The 19,308-nt window shown below is 66.4% G+C and overlaps 2 protein-coding genes across 2 annotated transcripts; both read right to left on the bottom strand.

Annotated features, from left to right (window-relative positions):
• Positions 1-517: 517 nt before the first annotated feature.
• DMWD (DM1 locus, WD repeat containing) lies at positions 518-7,760 on the bottom strand. The gene is made up of 4 exons (XM_040581545.1): positions 7,371-7,760; positions 5,642-5,824; positions 2,342-3,520; positions 518-894 (listed from the first exon to the last, which is right to left on the bottom strand). Exons 1-4 carry the CDS (start codon positions 7,740-7,742, stop codon positions 847-849), a joined length of 1,782 nt encoding a protein of 593 aa, XP_040437479.1. The 5' UTR covers positions 7,743-7,760; the 3' UTR covers positions 518-846.
• A 95-nt stretch (positions 7,761-7,855) lies between these two features.
• SYMPK (symplekin) lies at positions 7,856-19,292 on the bottom strand. The gene is given in 24 exon segments (XM_040581544.1): positions 7,856-8,269; positions 8,368-8,601; positions 8,721-8,807; positions 8,914-9,090; positions 11,332-11,519; positions 11,604-11,705; positions 12,398-12,488; positions 12,620-12,723; positions 12,815-12,920; positions 13,010-13,129; positions 13,131-13,171; positions 13,245-13,392; positions 13,491-13,604; positions 13,714-13,795; positions 13,921-14,012; positions 14,014-14,157; positions 14,251-14,401; positions 14,495-14,708; positions 16,302-16,452; positions 16,553-16,707; positions 18,002-18,241; positions 18,526-18,696; positions 18,810-19,059; positions 19,168-19,292. Coding segments are annotated over 24 exon segments (3,657 nt in total). The 5' UTR covers positions 19,249-19,292.
• Positions 19,293-19,308: the final 16 nt, after the last annotated feature.

Genomic DNA, 19,308 nt, shown 5'->3' with positions numbered 1-19,308 from the left:
CACTCTGGTCGCATTGTGTCCCCAACCTGCCCCACTGTGTCCCCATGTGCCACCAAATGTGTCCCCAGCCTGTCCCCACCGTGTCCCCAACCTGTCCCCACTGTGTCCCCACGTGCCACCAAATGTGTCCCCAACCTGCCCCACTGTGTCCCCATGTGCCACCAAATGTGTCCCCAGCCTGTCCCCAATGTGTCCCCAACCTGTCCCCACTGTGTCCCCATGTGCCACCAAATGTGTCCCCACTGTGTCCCCAACCTGTCCCACCAAATGTGTCCCCAGCCTGTCCCCACCGTGTCCCCATGTGCCACCCACTCTGGTCCCATTGTGTCCCCAACCTGTCCCCACGTGCCACCAAATGTGTCCCCAGCCTGTCCCCACTGTGTCCCCAACCTGGCCCTGTGTCCCCCCCCCCCCATCACACCCAGCCCCCACGTGTCACACCCAGTGCGTCCCCTTGCCCCACGCCCCCCCCCCGGTGTCCCCATGTCCCCAACCTGTCCCTGTCCCCCGACACGTCAGGGCCACCGCGGTGCGAAAAAAAGTCTCTTTAGTATAAATAAGGGACAAGAGCCCGGTGGCCCCCGCGACACGGCGGGGGACATAAAGTGACAAAGGCACAGGGCACCCCACCGGGACGGGGGGGGACACGGCCGGTGGCCGTGGGGACAACGGGGCGCCCGCCCACCCCGGGGGGGGGCTCAGTAGTATGGGGGGAGGGGGACAGAGCGGTGTCCTCGAGCGGGGGGGTTGGGGGGTGGGTGGTGGCACCCACGGCGGGGGGGGGTGGGGGGGGTGGGGGTACGTACGGGTGACGGTGACACGGTGACACGGGTGACACGGTGACAGTTATACCACGGTGCCGCTGGGAGAGCCACCGTTCTGCGAGGACAGGCCCTGCGAGGGAGGGGGACACCGGTCACCGGGGGGGGGGACACACGGGGGGGGAGGGGACACCCCATGACACCCCCCACCCCCAAACCCCGTTTTCCTTCTGGGATGTGGCACCGTCGGGGGGGGTGGGGGGCTGATGCCCCCGGGGGGGGTGGAGGGGCAGGGAGGGGACAAAGGGGACATGGGAGGGTGACTCCACGCGACGGGACCCCCCCAACCCCCAAAATCCCCTCTCTGACCCCCCCCGGCTGATGGAGGGACCCCCCCACATCCCCCTCAGCCCCCCCCAAACCCCCCATCAGACCCTGAGGCTGCCGATGGGACCCCCAGGCTGCCGATGGGACCCCCAGCATCCCCCTCAGCCCCCCCCATCTGACCCCCCAGGCTGCCGATGGGACCCCCAGCATCCCCCTCATCCCCCCCAAACCCCCATCTGACCCCTGAGGCTGCCGATGGGACCCCCAGCATCCCCCTCAGCCCCCCCAACCCCCCCATCTGACCCCTGAGGCTGCCGATGGGACCCCCAGCATCCCCCTCAGCCCCCCCAAACCCCCCATCTGACCCCTGAGGCTGCCGATGGGACCCCCAGCATCCCCCTCATCCCCCCCAAACCCCCATCTGACCCCTGAGGCTGCCGATGGGACCCCCAGCATCCCCCTCAGCCCCCCCCAAACCCCCCATCTGACCCCTGAGGCTGCCGATGGGACCCTCAGCATCGCCCTCAGCCCCCCCCCCCAAACCCCGAGGCTGCCGATAGGACCCCCTGGCTGCCGATGGGACCCCCCCAAGCTGTTGATGGGACCCCCAGCATCCCCCTCATCCCCCCCAAACCCCCCATCTGACGCCTGAAGATGCCGATGGGACCCCCAGCATCCCCCTCAGCCCCCCCAAACCCCCCATCTGACCCCTGAGGCTGCCGATGGGACCCCCAGCATCCCCCTCAGCCCCCCCAAACCCCCCATCTGACCCCCCAGGCTGCCGATGGGACCCCCAAGGCTATTGATGGGACCCCCAGCATCCCCCTCAGCCCCCCCCAAACCCCCCATCAGACCCTGAGGCTGCTGATGGGACCCCCAGGCTGCCAATGGGACCTCCCCAGGCTGCCGATGGGACCCCCAGCATCCCCCCCCGCCCCCCCAAACCCCCCATCTGACGCCTGAAGCTGCCGATGGGACCCCCAGCATCACCCTCAGCCCCCCCAAACCCCCCATGTGACCCCTGAAGATGCCGATGGGACCCCCAGCATCCCCCCCAGCCCCCCCCAAACCCCCCATCAGACCCTGAGGCTGCTGATGGGACCCCCAGGCTGCCAATGGGACCCCCCGCATCCCCCTCAGCCCCCATCTGACCCCTGAGGCTACCGATGGGACCCCCCAGCATCCCCCTCATCCCCCATCTGACCCCCGAGGCTACCGATGGGACCCCCCCAGCCCCCCCCAGGCGCACTCACGGCCTTGCCGGGCCGTGCCCAGGTACAGATGAGTCCCTCCTGGCAGGCGGTGACGATACAATCCTCCAGGAACAGCAGCACCGTCAGCCGCTCGTGGGCGATTTTCTTACAGACGAGGGGTTCCAGCAGCGGCACCTCGTGAATCCGGGGGCACAGCGCCGTCCCCAGCACCTTGGCCGTATCCAGCCGCCCCCGGGATCCGGTCCCACCGGGATTTTTCTCCCCGCTGCGACTGATGTTGCCCAAACTATGATAACGTTTGTGTTCTTTTTCGGCGCCGGAGGGTCCTTTCCGTTCCTGCAGCGTCAACGTGGCAAAACGACCCACGCTGAAAGCCGGGGGGGCGTCGGGGGGGGGTCCGCGAGCCGAACCCGTCCCCGCCGGTTGCGGGAGGCTGTTGGAACGGGAAAGCGAGCGGGGTAAACCCGGTACGGGTACGGTGGCGTCCCCCGAAGCGGTGAGGGTACGGGCGCGGGAGAGGGGGGGGCGAGGGTAGAGGACGTCCTCGGTCAGGTCCCACAGGCAGAACTGGGTGTCCTGACCGGCCGAACCGAAGCGGTAGGTGACGGCGGGGGAACGACGGACGAGGGGGTCGGGGGGTTCGTCCTCTTCCTCCCCTCCCCCGCTCAGCTGGGCGTTTTGGGGGCTCTGCGCCGCCCCGGTAAAAGGATCGAAAGCTACAGCGTTGACCCAAGATTTGTGACCGTGCCCACGGGCTACCACACGCCCTTCGGCGAAAGACCAAACGGTCACCAGGTCGTCCTCGCCCCCCGTTACCACGTAGCGGCCGTCGGGGCTCCAGCAGACGCAGAGGAGCCCCCCGAAATAACTTTTCATCATCCCCTGCAGCAGCATGGAATCGAAATGAAAAACGCGGAGGCAACCGTCCTGGCTGACGCAGGCCAGCGAGCGGCCGTCGGGCGAAAAGGCGAATTCGTTGAGGGCCCCCTCGCCCACCACCCATTTGAGGAGGGGGTTACGGGGGGTTTTGCTTTTACAGGCGAAGACGCTGAAGCCTTCGCCCTGGGTCAGGAGGTTGTACTGGGGGGCCGTAGCCCCCCCGCAGGGCTGCTCGGCGTCGTACAGGTAGAGGTGGCCGCTGGCGTGGGAGGCCAGGAAGAGCCGCTCCGTCTCCGGCAGCCACTTGACGAAGGTCACCTTGGTCTTGTCGATGAGGCGCTGGGGGGGGGGGGGGGGGGGGGAGGGGGGAAAAAGGGGGGGGGGGGGGAGGGGTTAGAGGGGCAGGATCGGCCCCCCCCCCCCCCCCCCCCCGCTGCGGTTGGGGCAGCACGGGGGTAGCCTGAGGGTGGTGGAGAGGGCAGGGCATGAAGAGGAGGGTTGGGGGCGTAAATGGGGACGTTTGGGGACAGCGGGGAGGGCTGAGGTGGCACAGGGGGCAGAGCCCGAAGCGGCACGTTGGGGACACAAACGGGGATGTCTGGGGACAGAAAATGGGACATTTGGGGACAGAAAATGGGACATTTGGGGACACCAGGGAGGGCTGAGGTGGCACAGGGGGCAGAGCCCAAAGCGGCACATTGGGGACACAAACGGGGACATCTGGGGACACAAAATGGGACGTTTGGGGACAGAAAATGGGACATTTGGGGACACCAGGGAGGGCTGAGGTGGCACAGGGGGCAGAGCCCGAAGCGGCACGTTGGGGACACAAACGGGGATGTCTGGGGACAGAAAATGGGACATTTGGGGACACCAGGGAGGGCTGAGGTGACACAGGGGGCAGAGCCCGAAGCGGCACGTTGGGGACAGAAAATGGGACATTTGGGGACACCAGGGAGGGCTGAGGTGGCACAGGAGGCAGAGCCCAAAGCGGCACGTTGGGGACACAAACGGGGATGTCTGGGGACAGAAAATGGGACATTTGGGGACACCAGGGAGGGCTGAGGTGACACAGGGGGCAGAGCCCAAAGCGGCACGTTGGGGACACAAACGGGGACGTTTGGGGACACCAGGGAGGGCTGAGGTGGCACAGGAGGCAGAGCCCAAAGCGGCACGTTGGGGACACAAACAGGGATGTCTGGGGACAGAAAATGGGACATTTGGGGACAGAAAATGGGACATTTGGGGACACCAGGGAGGGCTGAGGTGGCACAGGGGGCAGAGCCCAAAGCGGCACGTTGGGGACAGAAAATGGGGACATTTGGGGACACAAAATGGGACATTTGGGGACACCAGGGAGAGCTGAAGTGGCACAGGGGGCGAAGCCCAAAGCGGCACGTTGGGGACACAAACGGGGATGTTTGGGGACAGAAAATGGGACATTTGGGGACAGAAAATGGGACATTTGGGGACACCAGGGAGGGCTGAGGTGGCACAGGGGGCAGAGCCCAAAGCGGCACGTTGGGGACACAAACAGGGATGTCTGGGGACAGAAAATGGGACATTTGGGGACACCAGGGAGGGCTGAGGTGGCACAGGGGGTGAAGCCCGAAGCGTCACGTTGGGGACACAAACGGGGACATTTGGGGACACCAGGGAGGGCTGAGGTGGCACAGGGGGCAGAGCCCAAAGCAGCACGTTGGGGACAGAAAATGGGGACATTTGGGGACAGAAAATGGGACATTTGGGGACACCAGGGAGGGCTGAGGTGGCACAGGGGGCAGAGCCCAAAGCGGCACGTTGGGGACACAAATGGGGACATTTGGGGACACCAGGGAGGGCTGAGGTGGCACAGGAGGCAGAGCCCAAAGCGGCACGTTGGGGACACAAACAGGGATGTCTGGGGACAGAAAATGGGACATTTGGGGACAGAAAATGGGACATTTGGGGACACCAGGGAGGGCTGAGGTGGCACAGGGGGCAGAGCCCAAAGCGGCACGTTGGGGACAGAAAATGGGGACATTTGGGGACAGAAAATGGGACATTTGGGGACACCAGGGAGGGCTGAGGTGGCACAGGAGGCAGAGCCCAAAGCGGCACGTTGGGGACACAAACAGGGATGTCTGGGGACAGAAAATGGGACATTTGGGGACAGAAAATGGGACATTTGGGGACACCAGGGAGGGCTGAGGTGGCACAGGGGGCAGAGCCCGAAGCGGCACGTTGGGGACACAAACGGGGACATCTGGGGACACAAACGGGGACATCTGGGGACACCAGGGAGGGCCCTTTGCTGAAACCCACCCCCAACGACCCCCTCCCCCGTCTCCTCTATCCCTGCGCCACCGCCGCGCCGTGTGCCCCCACCCCCGGCAGCGGTGACAGGGGTGGCTCCCCCGGGGTGGGGGATGGGGTGTGGCCCCGTGGCCCCTCCCCCACCCGAGGGGTGTGGCCACCCACCTCCTCGTTAAAGAGCTTGCTGGTGTCTTTCTTCACCAGGTCGAGGTACTGGACCTGGCCGGCGGAGAAGCCCACCAGTAAGGCGATGGTGTCGGCGGCGGCGGTGAACTGGTTGAAGTCGTGGCAGGTGGGCTGCGTCCCCTTGTAAATCCGCTTGTCGATGGGTTTGTGCAGGTCTAAGGACTGGGAGGGGACAGCGGTGTCACCTGCGGGGGTGACACCCCACCCCCACCACCCCACCCCCACCCCCTCCTCAAAGTGTCCTGTCCCCCCCCCCCCCGGATGTTCTTGGGCCACCACCACCAAGGGGGGTTTTGGGGTCGCCGTTGTCCAACTGTGGAGGTGGCTCCGGAGGGGTCAAAGGTCACTGGGAACGGTCCCGGTGTCACTGTCCCCAGGTCTGGGGTCACCGTCCCCACTGTCCCCGTTAGCAGGTGGCACCCAGGAGGTCTGGGGTCACTGTCACCGGTCCCGGTGTCACAGTCCGCAGGTCTGGGGTCACTGTCCCCGTTAGCAGGTGGCACCTAGGAGGTCTGGTGTCACTGTCACCGGTCCCGGTGTCACCGTCCCCAGGTCTGGGGTCACCATCCCCGTTAGCAGGTGGCACCTAGGAGGTCTGGTGTCACTGTCACCGGTCCCGGTGTCACCGTCCCCAGGTCTGGGGTCACTGTCCCCACTGTCCCCGTTAGCAGGTGGCACCCAGGAGGTCTGGGGTCACTGTCACCAGTCCCGGTGTCACAGTCCCCAGGTCTGGGGTCACTGTCCCCACTAGCAGGTGGCACCTAGGAAGTCTGGTGTCGCTGTCACTGGCCCCAGTGTCATCGTCCCCAGGCCGGGTGTCACCATCCCCACTAGCAGGTGGCACCTACGGGGGTCTGGGGTCACTGTTACCAGCCCCGTTGTCACCGTCCCCACCGTCCCCAGTAGCAGGTGGCACCTAGGAGGTCTGGGGTCACCGTTACCTGCCCTGGTGTCACTGTCCCCACTAGCAGGTGGCACCCAGGAGGTCTGGGGTCACCGTTACCGATCCCGGTGTCACAGTCCCCAGGTCTGGTGTCACTGTCCCCACTAGCAGGTGGCACCTAGGAGGTCTGGGGTCACCGTTACCGGCCCCGGTGTCACTGTCCCCAGGTCTGGTGTCACTGTCCCCACTAGCAGGTGGCACCTAGGAGGTCTGGGGTCACCGTTACCGGTCCCAGTGTCACTGTCCCCAGGTCTGGGGTCACTGTCCCCACTAGCAGGTGGCACCTAGGAGGTCTGGGGTCACCGTTACCGGTCCCAGTGTCACAGTCCCCAGGTCTGGTGTCACTGTCCCCACTAGCAGGTGGCACCTAGGAGGTCTGGGGTCACTGTCACCGGCCCCGGTGTCACCGTTCCCAGGCCTGGGGTCACCATCCCCACTGTCCCCGTTAGCAGGTGGCACCTAGGAGGTCTGGGGTCACTGTCACCGGTCCAGGTGTCACCGTCCCCATTAGCAGGTGGCACCCAGGAGGTCTGGGGTCACCGTTACCAGCCCCGTTGTCACCGTCCCCACCATCCCCAGTAGCAGGTGGCACCCAGGAGGTCTGGGGTCACCGTTACCGGCCCCGGTGTCCCCGTCCCCGCCAGCTCCTGTGCTCGCGGACCCAACCCCCCGGTCCCGGCTGTACCGCCCCTTTCACAGCCCCGGTGTCTCCATCCCCCCGTCAGCCCCATCCCCCCGCCGTGGGGCCCCCGGTTCCCCCGTTACCCGTCGGCTGCCGCGACCACCGGAGCCGGCCCCGCCGTAGAAGTAGAGCTCCCGGCCCAGGTTGAAGCAGACTCGGCTGCGCTCGGCCGGGCTCCCCGGTTCCTCGGCGGGCGGCAGCGCCAGCCGCACCATGGACAACCGCACCGGCGGCAGCGCGGCCGGACCCGGGGCGGCGGCAGCGGCCGGGCCCGGGCCGGCGGCGGGCGGGGAGGGCCCGGGGGCGGCGACGGGGCCGGCGCGGGGCCGGGGCTCGGGGCCCAGCAGCCGGTAGGAGCCTTCGCGGGTGCGGAACTGGCTCTTGAGCTCCAGCGGCTGCGCCGGGAGCGCCGCGGGGCCCTCACCCACCCCCGGGGCCGCCGCCGCCGCCGCCATCTTCCCACCGGAAGGGCGTCACCGCCCACCGGAAGTGGCCCGCCCGCCGCCGCCGCTGCCATGGCAACGCGCTGAGTCACGCGTAGCCACGCCCCCCTCCCCTCAGACCACGCCTACTCAGCAGCGCCCCCTGCCGGCCGCACCGTGCTGGGGCCGGCGCGGGGCAGGGGGGGGCGCGGGCGGTTCAGGGGGCGACCCCCCCCCGCTCCCCCAAAACAGACACAGCCCCAGCGCTGCTCCCACGCCTTTTTATTGAGCACAGCACCCCTGGGTGCAGGGGTGGGGGCGACCCCTGGGCGCCGGGAGGGCACACCTGGCTGGGGGGATGGGGCACCCCTGGGGCGGGGGGCACCCCCTTCCCCCTCAGCCCTCTGCTGGCCCTGGGGGGGCATCAGGAGCCCCCCCGGGGGGCACCTCGGGGCTCTGGGTGCCGGGGGGGGGTGGCTCTGAGGAGGAGGGGCTGCTGGGGGCTGCCTCGGCTGGGGGCGGCCCTGCTGCGGGGGGGGTCCGTGCCGACGGGGGGGGTCCTGGAGAGAGAAAGAGGTGGGGGTTAGAGGTGCCCCACCCCCCACCCCGACCCCACAAAGGGGCACGCAGGGTGCTGGGGGGGGGGGGGGCTTCATACCTTGGGGGGTGCTGCGGGGGGGTCAACGGTAGCATCAGGGGGGGACCCAGCCCCCCCCGAGCTCTCCTCATCCTCAGGGACACTGATGAAGATGGGGGGGGGCTCCAGGTCGGCCCCCCCCAGGTCAGGGGGCGCCTCAGAAGGGGGGGCACCCGCACTGGGTCCCCCCCCCGCTGCCGGGGGCACGGCTTTCCCCTTCGCCTCCTCCTCGCGCGGCCGCTTCGCTGGCTTCTCCTGGGGGGTGGGGGGGCACAGGGAGGGGTGAGGGGGAGCCCCCACCTCTCTCCCTGCCCCGGGGGGGGGGGGGGCTGGGGCTGGGGGCACCAAGACCACCCCCCCCCCCCCCACCTCACCTCTCCGGGTGGCCCCTCCCGGGCGTCGGGCTCATGGCGCGCGGAGGCCTCCAGGATGGCCATGGTGGAGAGCGGAACGTGGGCTTGCTGCGGGTTTGGGGGGGTGGGCAGGGGGGTCAGCGGGGAGCCGGGGTGCCCCGCTGTGTCCCCCCTCAGGTTTGTTGGTTTTTTTTTGGGGGGGGGGGTGTCTTACCTGGTGGGGGGTGAGGGCGCGGACGTGGCTGAGCAGGGGCTCGCGCAGCTCGGGGCACTTCTCGAAGACGGCGGCCAGTTGGGGGGGGGGCAGCTGCAGGACCACCTGGAAGGACTGGGGCTTCGTGCGCTGGCAGCACTTGATGAAGCCCTCCCACACCTTGGGGTACTTCCACACCTGGGGGGGGGGGGGGGAGGGCAGGGGGCAAAGCAAAGGGGGTCAGGGGGAGGCCCCAGGGGCACCCCCAGACCCTGGCACCCATGGGTGGTACAGGGAAAGTGGGGCGGGGGGAGGGGGGGGGGGGGGGGGGAGACACCCATGTGGGGGCACCCAGGGGGAGCAGGAGGGGATGGAGGGGCAGCCATGGGGGGGGCGGGGAGGGACAGCCACCCAGGGGGACAGACAGCCACCCAGGGGGACAGACAGACACCCAGGGGGACAGACGTGACACCCAGGGGGACAGACGTGACACCCAGGGGGACAGACACCCATGTGGGGACACCCAGGGACAGACATGGGGACAGGGGACACAGACAGACACCAAGGGGGACAGACGTGACACCCAGGGGGACAGACACCCACATGGGGACACCCAGGGACAGCCATGGGGACAGATGTGACACCCAGGGGCACAGACACCCACGTGGGGACACCCAGGGACAGCCATAGGGACAGATGTGACACCCAGGGGGACAGACACCCACGTGGGGACACCCAGGGACAGCCATGGGGACAGGGGGGACAGACACACCCAGCGGGACAGATGTGACACTCAGGGGGACAGACACCCACGTGGGGACACCCAGGGACAGCCATGGGGACAGACGTGACACCCAGGGGGACAGACACCCACGTGGGGACACCCAGGGACAGCCATGGGGACAGGGGGGACACCCAGGGGGTCAGACACCCACGTGGGGACACCCAGGGACAGCCATGGGGACAGGGGGGACACCCAGGGGGACAGACACCCACGTGGGGACACCCAGGGACAGCCATGGGGACAGGGGGGACACCCAGGGGGTCAGACACCCACGTGGGGACACCCAGGGACAGCCATGGGGACAGACGTGACACCCAGGGGGACAGACACCCACGTGGGGACACCCAGGGGGAGCAGGAGGGGATGGACAGGCAGCCTTGGGGACAGGAGTGGGGACAGCCAGCCACCCTGGGGACACCAAGGGACAGCCACCCAGAGGGACACCAGGTGGGGGTGACCAGACACACCCCCCCCCGGGACAAACACCAGGGCTGTGACGCCCGGGTCAGAGGGAACAGCCGCCCCCCCTGGAACCACCGGAGGGATGGACAGCTGGACAGACAGCCGGACAACCACCGGACTGACCACCAGAGCAACAGGCGGCCAGCTGGATGACCACTGGACTGACAGCCAGACCAACAGCTGGACAACCACCGAACTGACCGCTGGAGTGACAAGCAGCCAGCTAGACTACCACTGGACGAACAAGTAGACCAACAGCCAGACAACCACCGGACCGACTGCCAGAGTGACAGGTGGCCAGCTGGACAGCCGGACAACCACCAGACTGACAGGCAGACCAACAGCCTGACAACCACCGGATTGACCGCTGGAGCGACAGGTGGCCAGCTGGAGGACCACCGGACAGACAGGTGGACCAATAGGCAGACCAACAGCTGGATAACCACCAGACCGACAGGTGGCCAGCTGGACAACCACCAGACCGAGCACTGGAGCGACAGGCGGCGAGCTGGATGACCACCAGACAGCCGGACCAACAGCCGGACTGACAGCCAGACAACTACTGTACTGACCACCGAAGCAACAGGTAGCCATCTGGATGACCACCAGACAGACAGGCGGACCAACAGCCAGGCCGACAGCCGGACAACCACTGGACTGACCACCGGAGCGACAGGCGGCCAGCTGGATGACCACCAGACAGACAGGCAGACCAACAGCCAGACAGCCACCGGACAGACCACCGGAGCGACAGGCAGCCAGCTGGATGACCACTGGACCGACAGGCGGACCAACAGCTGGACAACCACCAGACTGACCACCCGAGTGACAGGCAGCCAGCTGGACAGCCAGACGACCACCAGACTGACAGGTGGACCAACAGGCGGACAACTACCAGACTGACCGTCAGAGTGACAGGCGGCCAGCTAGACAACCACCAGACCAACCACCGGAGCAACAGGCAGCCAGCTGGATGACCACCGGACAGACAGGCGGACCATCAGCCAGACCAACAGCCGGACAACCACCGGACTGACCACCCGAGCGACAAGCAGCCAGCTGGACTACCACTAGACCAAGAGGTGGACCAACAGCCAGACAACCAACGGACTGACTGCTGGAGTGACAGGCGGCCAGCTGGACGACCACCGGACTGACAGGCGGACCAACAGCCGGACAACCACCGGACCGACCTGCTTCATGATGAGGCGGGAGAGGATGTTCATGACGAAGCCGCCAAGGCGGGGGTACATGGTGAGCGCCTGGATGACGGTGCGCATGAGCAGCATGGGCAGGGGGCTCTGCTCCATCAGCTGCTGCATCACCACCGCCAGCACCTCCGACGTGTACACGTTGCGCTCGGCGAAGCACAGGTTGGTGGCTGCAGGGGACAGGGACGTGTCACCTCCCCGCCGGCAGCACCCCCGGGGTGTCCCGTCCCCCCCCCCCCGCAGCCGTCACCCACCCTTGATGATGGATTTCATGTCGCACTTGGAGGAGTCGATGTTGTGCAGGGCGATCAGCAGCTCCCCCGGGTTCAGCGGGGACACGGCCGAGGCGCCGTCACCTGCCGGGGGACAGCACGGGGGTGGCCCTGGCCCTCAGGTGAGCCGGGGGGGGATGGGGGCCAGGGGCCAGGTTCCATGTGACGTCCCGTGGTGGCCCCAGAGGTGAGGAGGTCCCTGGGGTCACCCTGTGTCCCTGCTGCTACTCCCAAGTCCTGCCACAGGATGGCCCTGTGTCCCCACAGGGACGTCCCATGGTGTCCCACCACGAAAATGTCCCATGTCCCACCCCAGGGAGGTCCCATGGTGTCCCACCACGGAGATGTCCCATGGTGTCCCACCCCAAGGAGGTCTCATGTCCCACCCCAGGGAGGTCCCATGGTGTCCCACCACGGAGATGTCCCATGGTGTCCCACCACGGAGATGTCCCATGGTGTCCCACCCCAAGGAGGTCTCATGTCCCACCCCAGGGAGGTCCCATGGTGTCCCACCACGGAGATGTCCCATGGCATCCCACCATGGAGATGTCCCATGGCGTCCCACCACCGAGATGTCCCATGTCGCACCCCAGGGAGGTCCCATGGTGTCCCACCACGGAGATGTCCCATGTCCCACCCCAGGGAGGTCCCATGGTGTCCCACCACGGAGATGGCCCGTGTCCCATGTCACACCCCAGGGATATCCCACGGTGTCCCACCCCAGGGAGATGCCCCATGTCCCCACAGCGAGCCCTGGGCCTGTCCCCATCCCCTACCGTGCTGCGTCCCCAGCAGACGGTTGAAGACCTCCTTGACCACGATGGGGTTGAGCTTGATCAGTTTGGGCAGCGCCTGGATCACCTCTTTCTGCACCCAAAACCGCAGCGCTCAGCGGGGAGGGGGGACACCAGGGGAGGGGTCCCGGGGGCAGGGGCCACGAGACGGGGGCAGGGGCCACCAGACGGGGGCAGGGGCCACCAGCGAGGGGACGCTCCCACCTTCTCCAACCCGTTGAGGACGGGGATGAGGAACCTCACGTCCGGCAGCCGCTTGTGGTAGAGGTCGCGGACCCTCTTCACCAGCTCGGGCGAGGGGGGGCACTGCCAGGAGGGGGTGACACGTCACCGTTGGGCACACGCCCCCCCACCCCCCCCCCCCGCCGCGTCCCCTCCCCCACCCCCGTCCCCTACCTTTATCCGTCAGGCTGTGCAGGCAGCGCGTCACCAGCGTCTCCGCTCCCTTGGGGCAATTTTCCACCAGCAGCAGCAGCTCAGGCGAGTTCATCCCCATCCCGCGGATCTACGGCACAGCCACCCCCCCCGTTGTTGTCACCGGGCCGCCGCATCCCCTCGACCCCCTCCCACCCCCCCCACCGCCGCGGGTCTCACCGGCTGCTCGATGACCCGCAGGACGGTGCGCTTGATGTCGGCGATGGCCTCGGTGTAGACGGAGGCCAGCTCGTGGATCAGCTTGTGGTTGTGGGGCAGCAGCGCCAGGTAGAGGTAGAGGCCATTGCTTGATGGTCTCCTCCGTCCACGGCGCCGCCACCTCTGCGGCACAACGCGGCGTCACCCGCGACCCCCCGTCTGCCCCACGCCCCCCCACCCCCTCCCCGAGGCTCACCCGTGTCCTTGTCGGCCCCGAAGAGGACGGAGGGCGGGTTGGGATGCACCAGCAGCTGCAGGTAGTTGAGGGCGAACTTCTCCACGTACTCCCGCAGTTGGTCCTTCTCGTACATGCGCTTGATGAAGAGCAGCGCCTGCTGGCGCACCTGCGGGGCGGCCGCGTGTCACCGGCGTGGGGGGGGGGGACACACACGGGATGGACACGGGGAGGGGGTCCCCTGGGACGCCAACCCCACGCCGTTACCTTGTCCTTCTCGTGGGAGCTGAGATCCAGCAGGACGTGGAGATACTGGAACTGCCGCGACGGCCGCTTGAAGATGAGGTCCCGCAGCGTGGACATGCCCAGGTAGGTCCGGCTCTACCGGAGAAGCAGGGGGGGGGGGGGGGAGGGGATGGCGGTGAGGGACACCGGGGCTCAACCCCGCGTCCCCAAAGCCCACGGGTCCCCAAAGCCCACGGGTCCCCACCTCGTCCTCGCAGTACTTGCGGATGACCTCCAGCGCGCTCTCGGTGATCAGCGGCGCCTCCAGCACCACTTTGGTGAAAATCCTGCCGAAAAAAAAAAAAAAAAAACCCCAGGCACCGTCAGGGTGGGGACCTTCACAGCTCCCACCGGTACCGGCTCTCCGGAGTTTGGCAAAGCGGCCGGCGGTGCCGGTAACGTCTCTTCTTACCCATCTTTCTGGTCGGGTTTCTCCTGGAGGCCGGCGAGGAGCCCGATGAGACACTCGTCGTAGCGTTCCTGGTTGCCGGCGGGGGAAGCGGCTCAGGTAGGCGTTGTATTCCTGGAAAAGCCAGGCGAAAGCCAGGTCCAGCCGGCCGCGGATGTCATCCAGGATGAAGGCCAGCACCTCGCTCTTCAGCGGCACCTCGAACTGCGTCACCAGCGAGGCCAGGATCTTCACACGTGCCTGGCGAGGGAGGAAAAAGGGGCTGGGGGGAGGGGTATTTTTTGGGGGGGGGGGGGCTCCCCCTAACGGTGGGAGGGGGGGTGCTGGGTGTACCTGGGCGGCCCCGCTGCAGGCGACGGCGCGTTCGGCGCGTAAGATGCGCTTGACGGCGCTCAGCTTCAGCTTCTCCACCTGCGTGTCGCTCAGCGGCTTGAGGACGTCGGCCAAGCGGAAAACTTTCTTGCGGCCGCCGGCCCCCGCCAAGCTGGGGGAAGGAAAAGTTGGGGCTGGGGGGGGGAGAAAGTGTCTTCCCAGCACCCCCGGGTGCTGCCCCGCGGAGGGGAGCGGGAGGGCTCACCGCGGCTGCGTGGCCGGGATGATGGGTTCGGGGCGACGTTTGGCTTGAGGGGTTTCCTCCTCCAGCAGGTTGGTGGCCGAGCCTTGGGCACCCAGCACCGAGATGGCCTGGCCCTGGGCCAGCGCCGACAGGCGCCGCTTGATCACCACGCTCTCCGGCTTGGCCGCTTTCTCCTCCTTCGGTTCCTCTTTCAAATGCTTCGTCTGCTCCACGCCTGGAAAAACAAAAAAAAACAAAAAAAAAAACCCAACAAAAAAAACCCGAGGTGAGGGATACCGAGTCTGCGCTGCACCTCGGCTCAAGCCAAGGAGCAGCCGGCGTCAGCCCCTGCCTCGCGCACGAGGGAGCGAAAACATCCAAAATAATTTCAAAATAGGGTTTGGAAACCCCCAAAATACCAAAATAACTAAATTAAAGAACAAGATACCAGAGCTAAAACGAAAACATCCGTCTGCTCTATGCTGCTGACTCGCAGCCGAGGGGCTTCGCTATGAATTTCCCCATCAGGATGAGCCCCCCACCCCAAACCTGGACCACCCGCCTGACTCCCCCCCCGTGAGCAGGGATCCCTCCCAGGATCTGGGATTCCTCGAGACTAGCAGATCCCTCCTGGCCCCTGGCCAGATAACCCATCCTGCCCGATAAACCACGGTGCCTGATAACCCATCCTGCCTGATAAACCACGGTGCCCGATAACCCATCCTGCCCGATAAACCACGGTGCCCGATAACCCATCCTGCCCGATAAACCACGGTGCCCGATAAACCACGGTGCCCGATAACCCATCCTGCCCGATAAACCACGGTGCCCGATAACCCATCCTGCCCGATAAACCACGGTGCCCGATAAACCATCCTGCCCAATAAACCACGGTGCCCGACAACCCATCCTGCCCGATAACCCATCCTGCCCGATAACCCATCCTGCCCGATAACCCATCCTGCCCGATAACCCATCCTGCCCGATAACCCATCCTGCCCGATAACCCATCCTGCCCGATAACCCATCCTGCCCGATAAAACACGGTGCCCGATAACCCATCCTACCCGATAACCCATCCTGCCCGATAAACCACGGTGCCCGATAAACCACGGTGCCCGATAACCCATCCTGCCCGATAAACCACGGTGCCCGATAACCCATCCTGCCCGATAACCCATCCTGCCCGATAACCCATCCTGCCCGATAACCCATCCTGCCCGATAACCCATCCTGCCCGATAAAACACGGTGCCCGATAACCCATCCTACCCGATAACCCATCCTGCCCGATAAACCACGGTGCCCGATAAACCACGGTGCCCGATAACCCATCCTGCCCGATAAACCACGGTGCCCGATAACCCATCCTGCCCGATAACCCATCCTGCCCGATAAACCACGGTGCCCGATAACCCATCCTGCCTGATAACCCATCCTGCCCAATAAACCACGGTGCCCGATAACCCATCCTGCCCGATAAAACACGGTGCCCGATAAACCATCCTGCCTGATAAACCACGGTGCCCGATAAACCATCCTGCCCAATAAACCACGGTGCCCGACAACCCATCCTGCCCGATAACCCATCCTGCCCAATAAACCACGGTGCCCGATAACCCATCCTGCCCGATAACCCATCCTGCCCGATAACCCATCCTGCCCGATAACCCACCCTGCCCGATAAACCATCCTGCCCGATAACCCATCCTGCCCGTTGAACGAGGCGCGTTCCACCCCCCTCCCAGGACAAAGAGGGAGGGAGGGGCAGGTGGGCGAGCCCCCCCCCCCCCCCAAGGGAAAACGCGGCGAGGGGGGTCCCCGCTCACCCGGGCCGAGCCCCGCCGCCGTCATCTGGGTGGCCATGAGCCGGGAGAGGTGCTTGATCTGTGCCTCGGTGCCGGCCGACTCCACCGGGGTGTAGGTGGCCTGGAAGGAGGCGGGCATGGCCTCGGGCAGGTACACCATGCTGATCAACACCTGCAAAAAAAAAAAAAAAAAAAAAAAGGGGGGGGGACACACGGTATTAGAGCCCCCCCCAAAGCTCCGCGCCCCCCCGCTGGCACCGCGGCCCCCTCACCAGGTTGGCGACATTCTCCGGGGTGAGCAGGGGCTGCAGGAACTCGGCGGGGATGTCCGTGTCCGAGGGGACGCTGGCCTGGCCGGTCGCTTTGGGTGCCGCCACCGTTGTCGGTTCCAGGTCCTTGTCCTCGTCGTCCTCGCCCAAGGGGGGCTCTGTCGGGAAATGGGGTTCCCCCAGGGGGGTGGTCGGCCACTGCCTGGGCAGGGGGGATCCCAGAGAGGGAGTGGGAGGGCTTGGGGGGCGTTCTGGTGTGCCACCAAGTGGGCCCCAGGAGACAACTGGGAGGACTTGGGGGGCACTGGGAGGACCTGGGGGGCATTTAATGCCACCGTATGTCCCCAGGGGAGCACTGGGAGGACCTCAGGGGGGACTGGGAGGACCTCAGGAGGGACTGGGAGGACCTGGGGGCATTTAATGCCACCATATGTCCCCAGGAAGGACTGGGAGGACCTCAAGAGGGACACTGGGAGGACCTGGGGGGCATTTAATACCCCTGTATGTCCCCAGGGGAGCACTGGGAGGACCTCAGGAGGGACTGGGAGGACCTGGGGGGGCATTTAATGCCACTGTATGTCCCCAGGAAGGACTGGGAGGTCCCTGAGGGACACTGGGAGGACTTGGGGCGGTCTCTAAGCCACCACCCGTCCTCAGGGAGGACCTCAGGAGGGACACTGGGAGGACCTCAGGGGGGACTGGGAGGACCTGGGGAGCATTTAATGCCCCTGTATGTCCCCAGGGGAGCACTGGGAGGACCTCAGGGGGGACTGGGAGGACCTCAGGGGGGACTGGGAGGACCTGGGGAGCATTTAATGCCCCTGTATGTCCCCAGGGGAGCACTGGGAGGACCTCAGGGGGGACTGAGAGGACCTGGGGGGCATTTAGTGCCCCCGTATGTCCCCAGGGGAGCACTGGGAGGACCTCAGGGGGGACTGGGAGGACCTGGGGGGCATTTAATGCCACCGTATGTCCACAGAAAGGACTGGGAGGACCTCAGGGGGGGACTGGGAGGACCTGGGGGGCATTTAATGCCACTGTATGTCCCCCAGGGGAGCACTGGGCGGACCTCAGGGGGGGACTGGGAGGACCTGGGGGGCATTTAATGCCACTGTATGTCCCCAGGGGAGCACTGGGAGGACCTCAGGGGGGACTGGGAGGACCTGGGGGGCATTTAATGCCACCGTATGTCCCCAGGAAGGACCGGGAGGACCCTGGGTGGCACTGGGAGGATTCCAAGGGTACCTAGTGCCACTGTCCGCCCCCAGCAAGGACTGGGAGGACCCTGGGTGGCACTGGGAGGACCTCTGAGGGGTTGTAACGCCACGACACGTCTGCAGTGTCCCCAGCAGGGCAGTGGGAGGACCTGACGGCCCGACCAGAAAGAACTGGGAGGACCTGAGGGTGCGTGGTGCCACCGGGAGGGACAAGGGGTGACACCCGGGGTCTCACCGATCTTCATCTTCTTGAGGGTAGCGTCGGGCTCGTCGCGGGGTCGTTTGCGGGCGTCACGGGGGCTGGGCATGCTGCGGGCGATCTCGGCCTGCTGGGTGCCCAGGTCCACGAGGAGGGTGGTGATCTGGGGCTGGAAGTCCCCCGAGGAGGGGTGCCGCAGGACGCTCAGGAGGTGCAGCTTCAGGTTCTTCCGCACGCTGCTCACCTGCGACTTGGCCAGGGTGGGGGGCAGGTTGGCTGCAAAGAAGTGTGGGGAGGGGGGACACACACACACACGGTGTTAGGGACACCGGGGGACACACCGTGGGTTGGGTGGCTCTGGGTTGAGGTGGAAGGTGGGTGCTCGGGAACCGGGACTGAGGACGTTCGGCTCCCCAACCCCACGGGAGGTGGCCGTGGGGACATCAGGGATTTCCAGGACCCTCCGATGGGGTGGGATGAGGCCAGGAACCCCCCCATCAGCCCACCCCACGGGGACAGGATGGCGCTGGGGACCCCTCTGTTCACAGGGGTGACGGTACCGTGGAGGGTCTCGTAGGCTTGGATGACCTCGGCCATGAACATGGGGCGCTGGCGGGCGATGGTGGCCAGGGAGCCCAGCGCGGCCGTCAGGTTGATGCTGGAGATGGCCGGGTGCACCATGAACTTGAGGAGCTGCTCCAGGGCGGCCTTGCCCTCCTCCCACAGCACATCTGCGGCGACACGACGCAAGTGAGCGGGGGGGGGGGGGACACACACGCACAGCGGGGCGCCCCCCCCCCCCCCCCCATCACCCCTCCCCCACCCCCGCCCCCGCCCGACTGACTGTATTTGATGTAGGGGTGGTCCTTGGGGATGCGTTCGAGGCTGATGTCGTTTTCGTGCCGTTTGGGGACGTCGGAGTCGGGCATGCGGGGCGAGAGGGTGATGATGAGCCCCTCGACGAACTTGATGGCGTGGGTGCGGATGCCGTCGTTGTCCGAGTCGAGGAGGAGGATGATGTCGCTGGCCATGGCCGCCACCATCTCCCAGCACGCCTCCTGCAGCTCGCTGATCACCTTCGACTTCACCATCCACTGCGGGGGGGGAGGGGTTAAACCTCCCCTGGGGGAGGGGGTGGTCCCCCAGCACCCAAGGGTGCTCCCCCCTCCCTCCCCCGAGCCCCCGGGGGGGGGGTGCCTCACCTGCAGGGCCACCTTGTAGAGCTGGGTCATGGTCAGGATGGCTTTCTTCACCACGTTGACGTTCTCGTCCTTCAGCAGCATGTTGAGGTTGGCGATGAGCTTCAGCAGCAGCTCGATGTCCCGTTTGCTGGGGGGGGGGGG

This window comes from Falco naumanni, unplaced genomic scaffold, assembly GCF_017639655.2.
Source record: "Falco naumanni isolate bFalNau1 unplaced genomic scaffold, bFalNau1.pat scaffold_421_arrow_pat_ctg1, whole genome shotgun sequence".
Lineage (NCBI taxonomy): Eukaryota > Metazoa > Chordata > Aves > Falconiformes > Falconidae > Falco > Falco naumanni.
Note: the sequence above shows the minus strand (reverse complement) of the source record. Positions and strands in the feature narration are given on the sequence as shown.

Excerpts from the sequence above, each read along its gene's own strand:
- DMWD (XM_040581545.1), bottom strand. The coding sequence starts at position 7,742 with ATGGCGGCGGCGGCGGCGGCCCCGGGGGTGGGTGAGGGCCCCGCGGCG. Across the intron at positions 3,521-5,641 it reads GCAAGCTCTTTAACGAGGAG|CGCCTCATCGACAAGACCAA; the intron begins GTGGGTGGCCAC and ends CCCCCCCCCCAG. Across the intron at positions 895-2,341 it reads GGGCACGGCCCGGCAAGGCC|GGCCTGTCCTCGCAGAACGG; the intron begins GTGAGTGCGCCT and ends CCTCCCTCGCAG.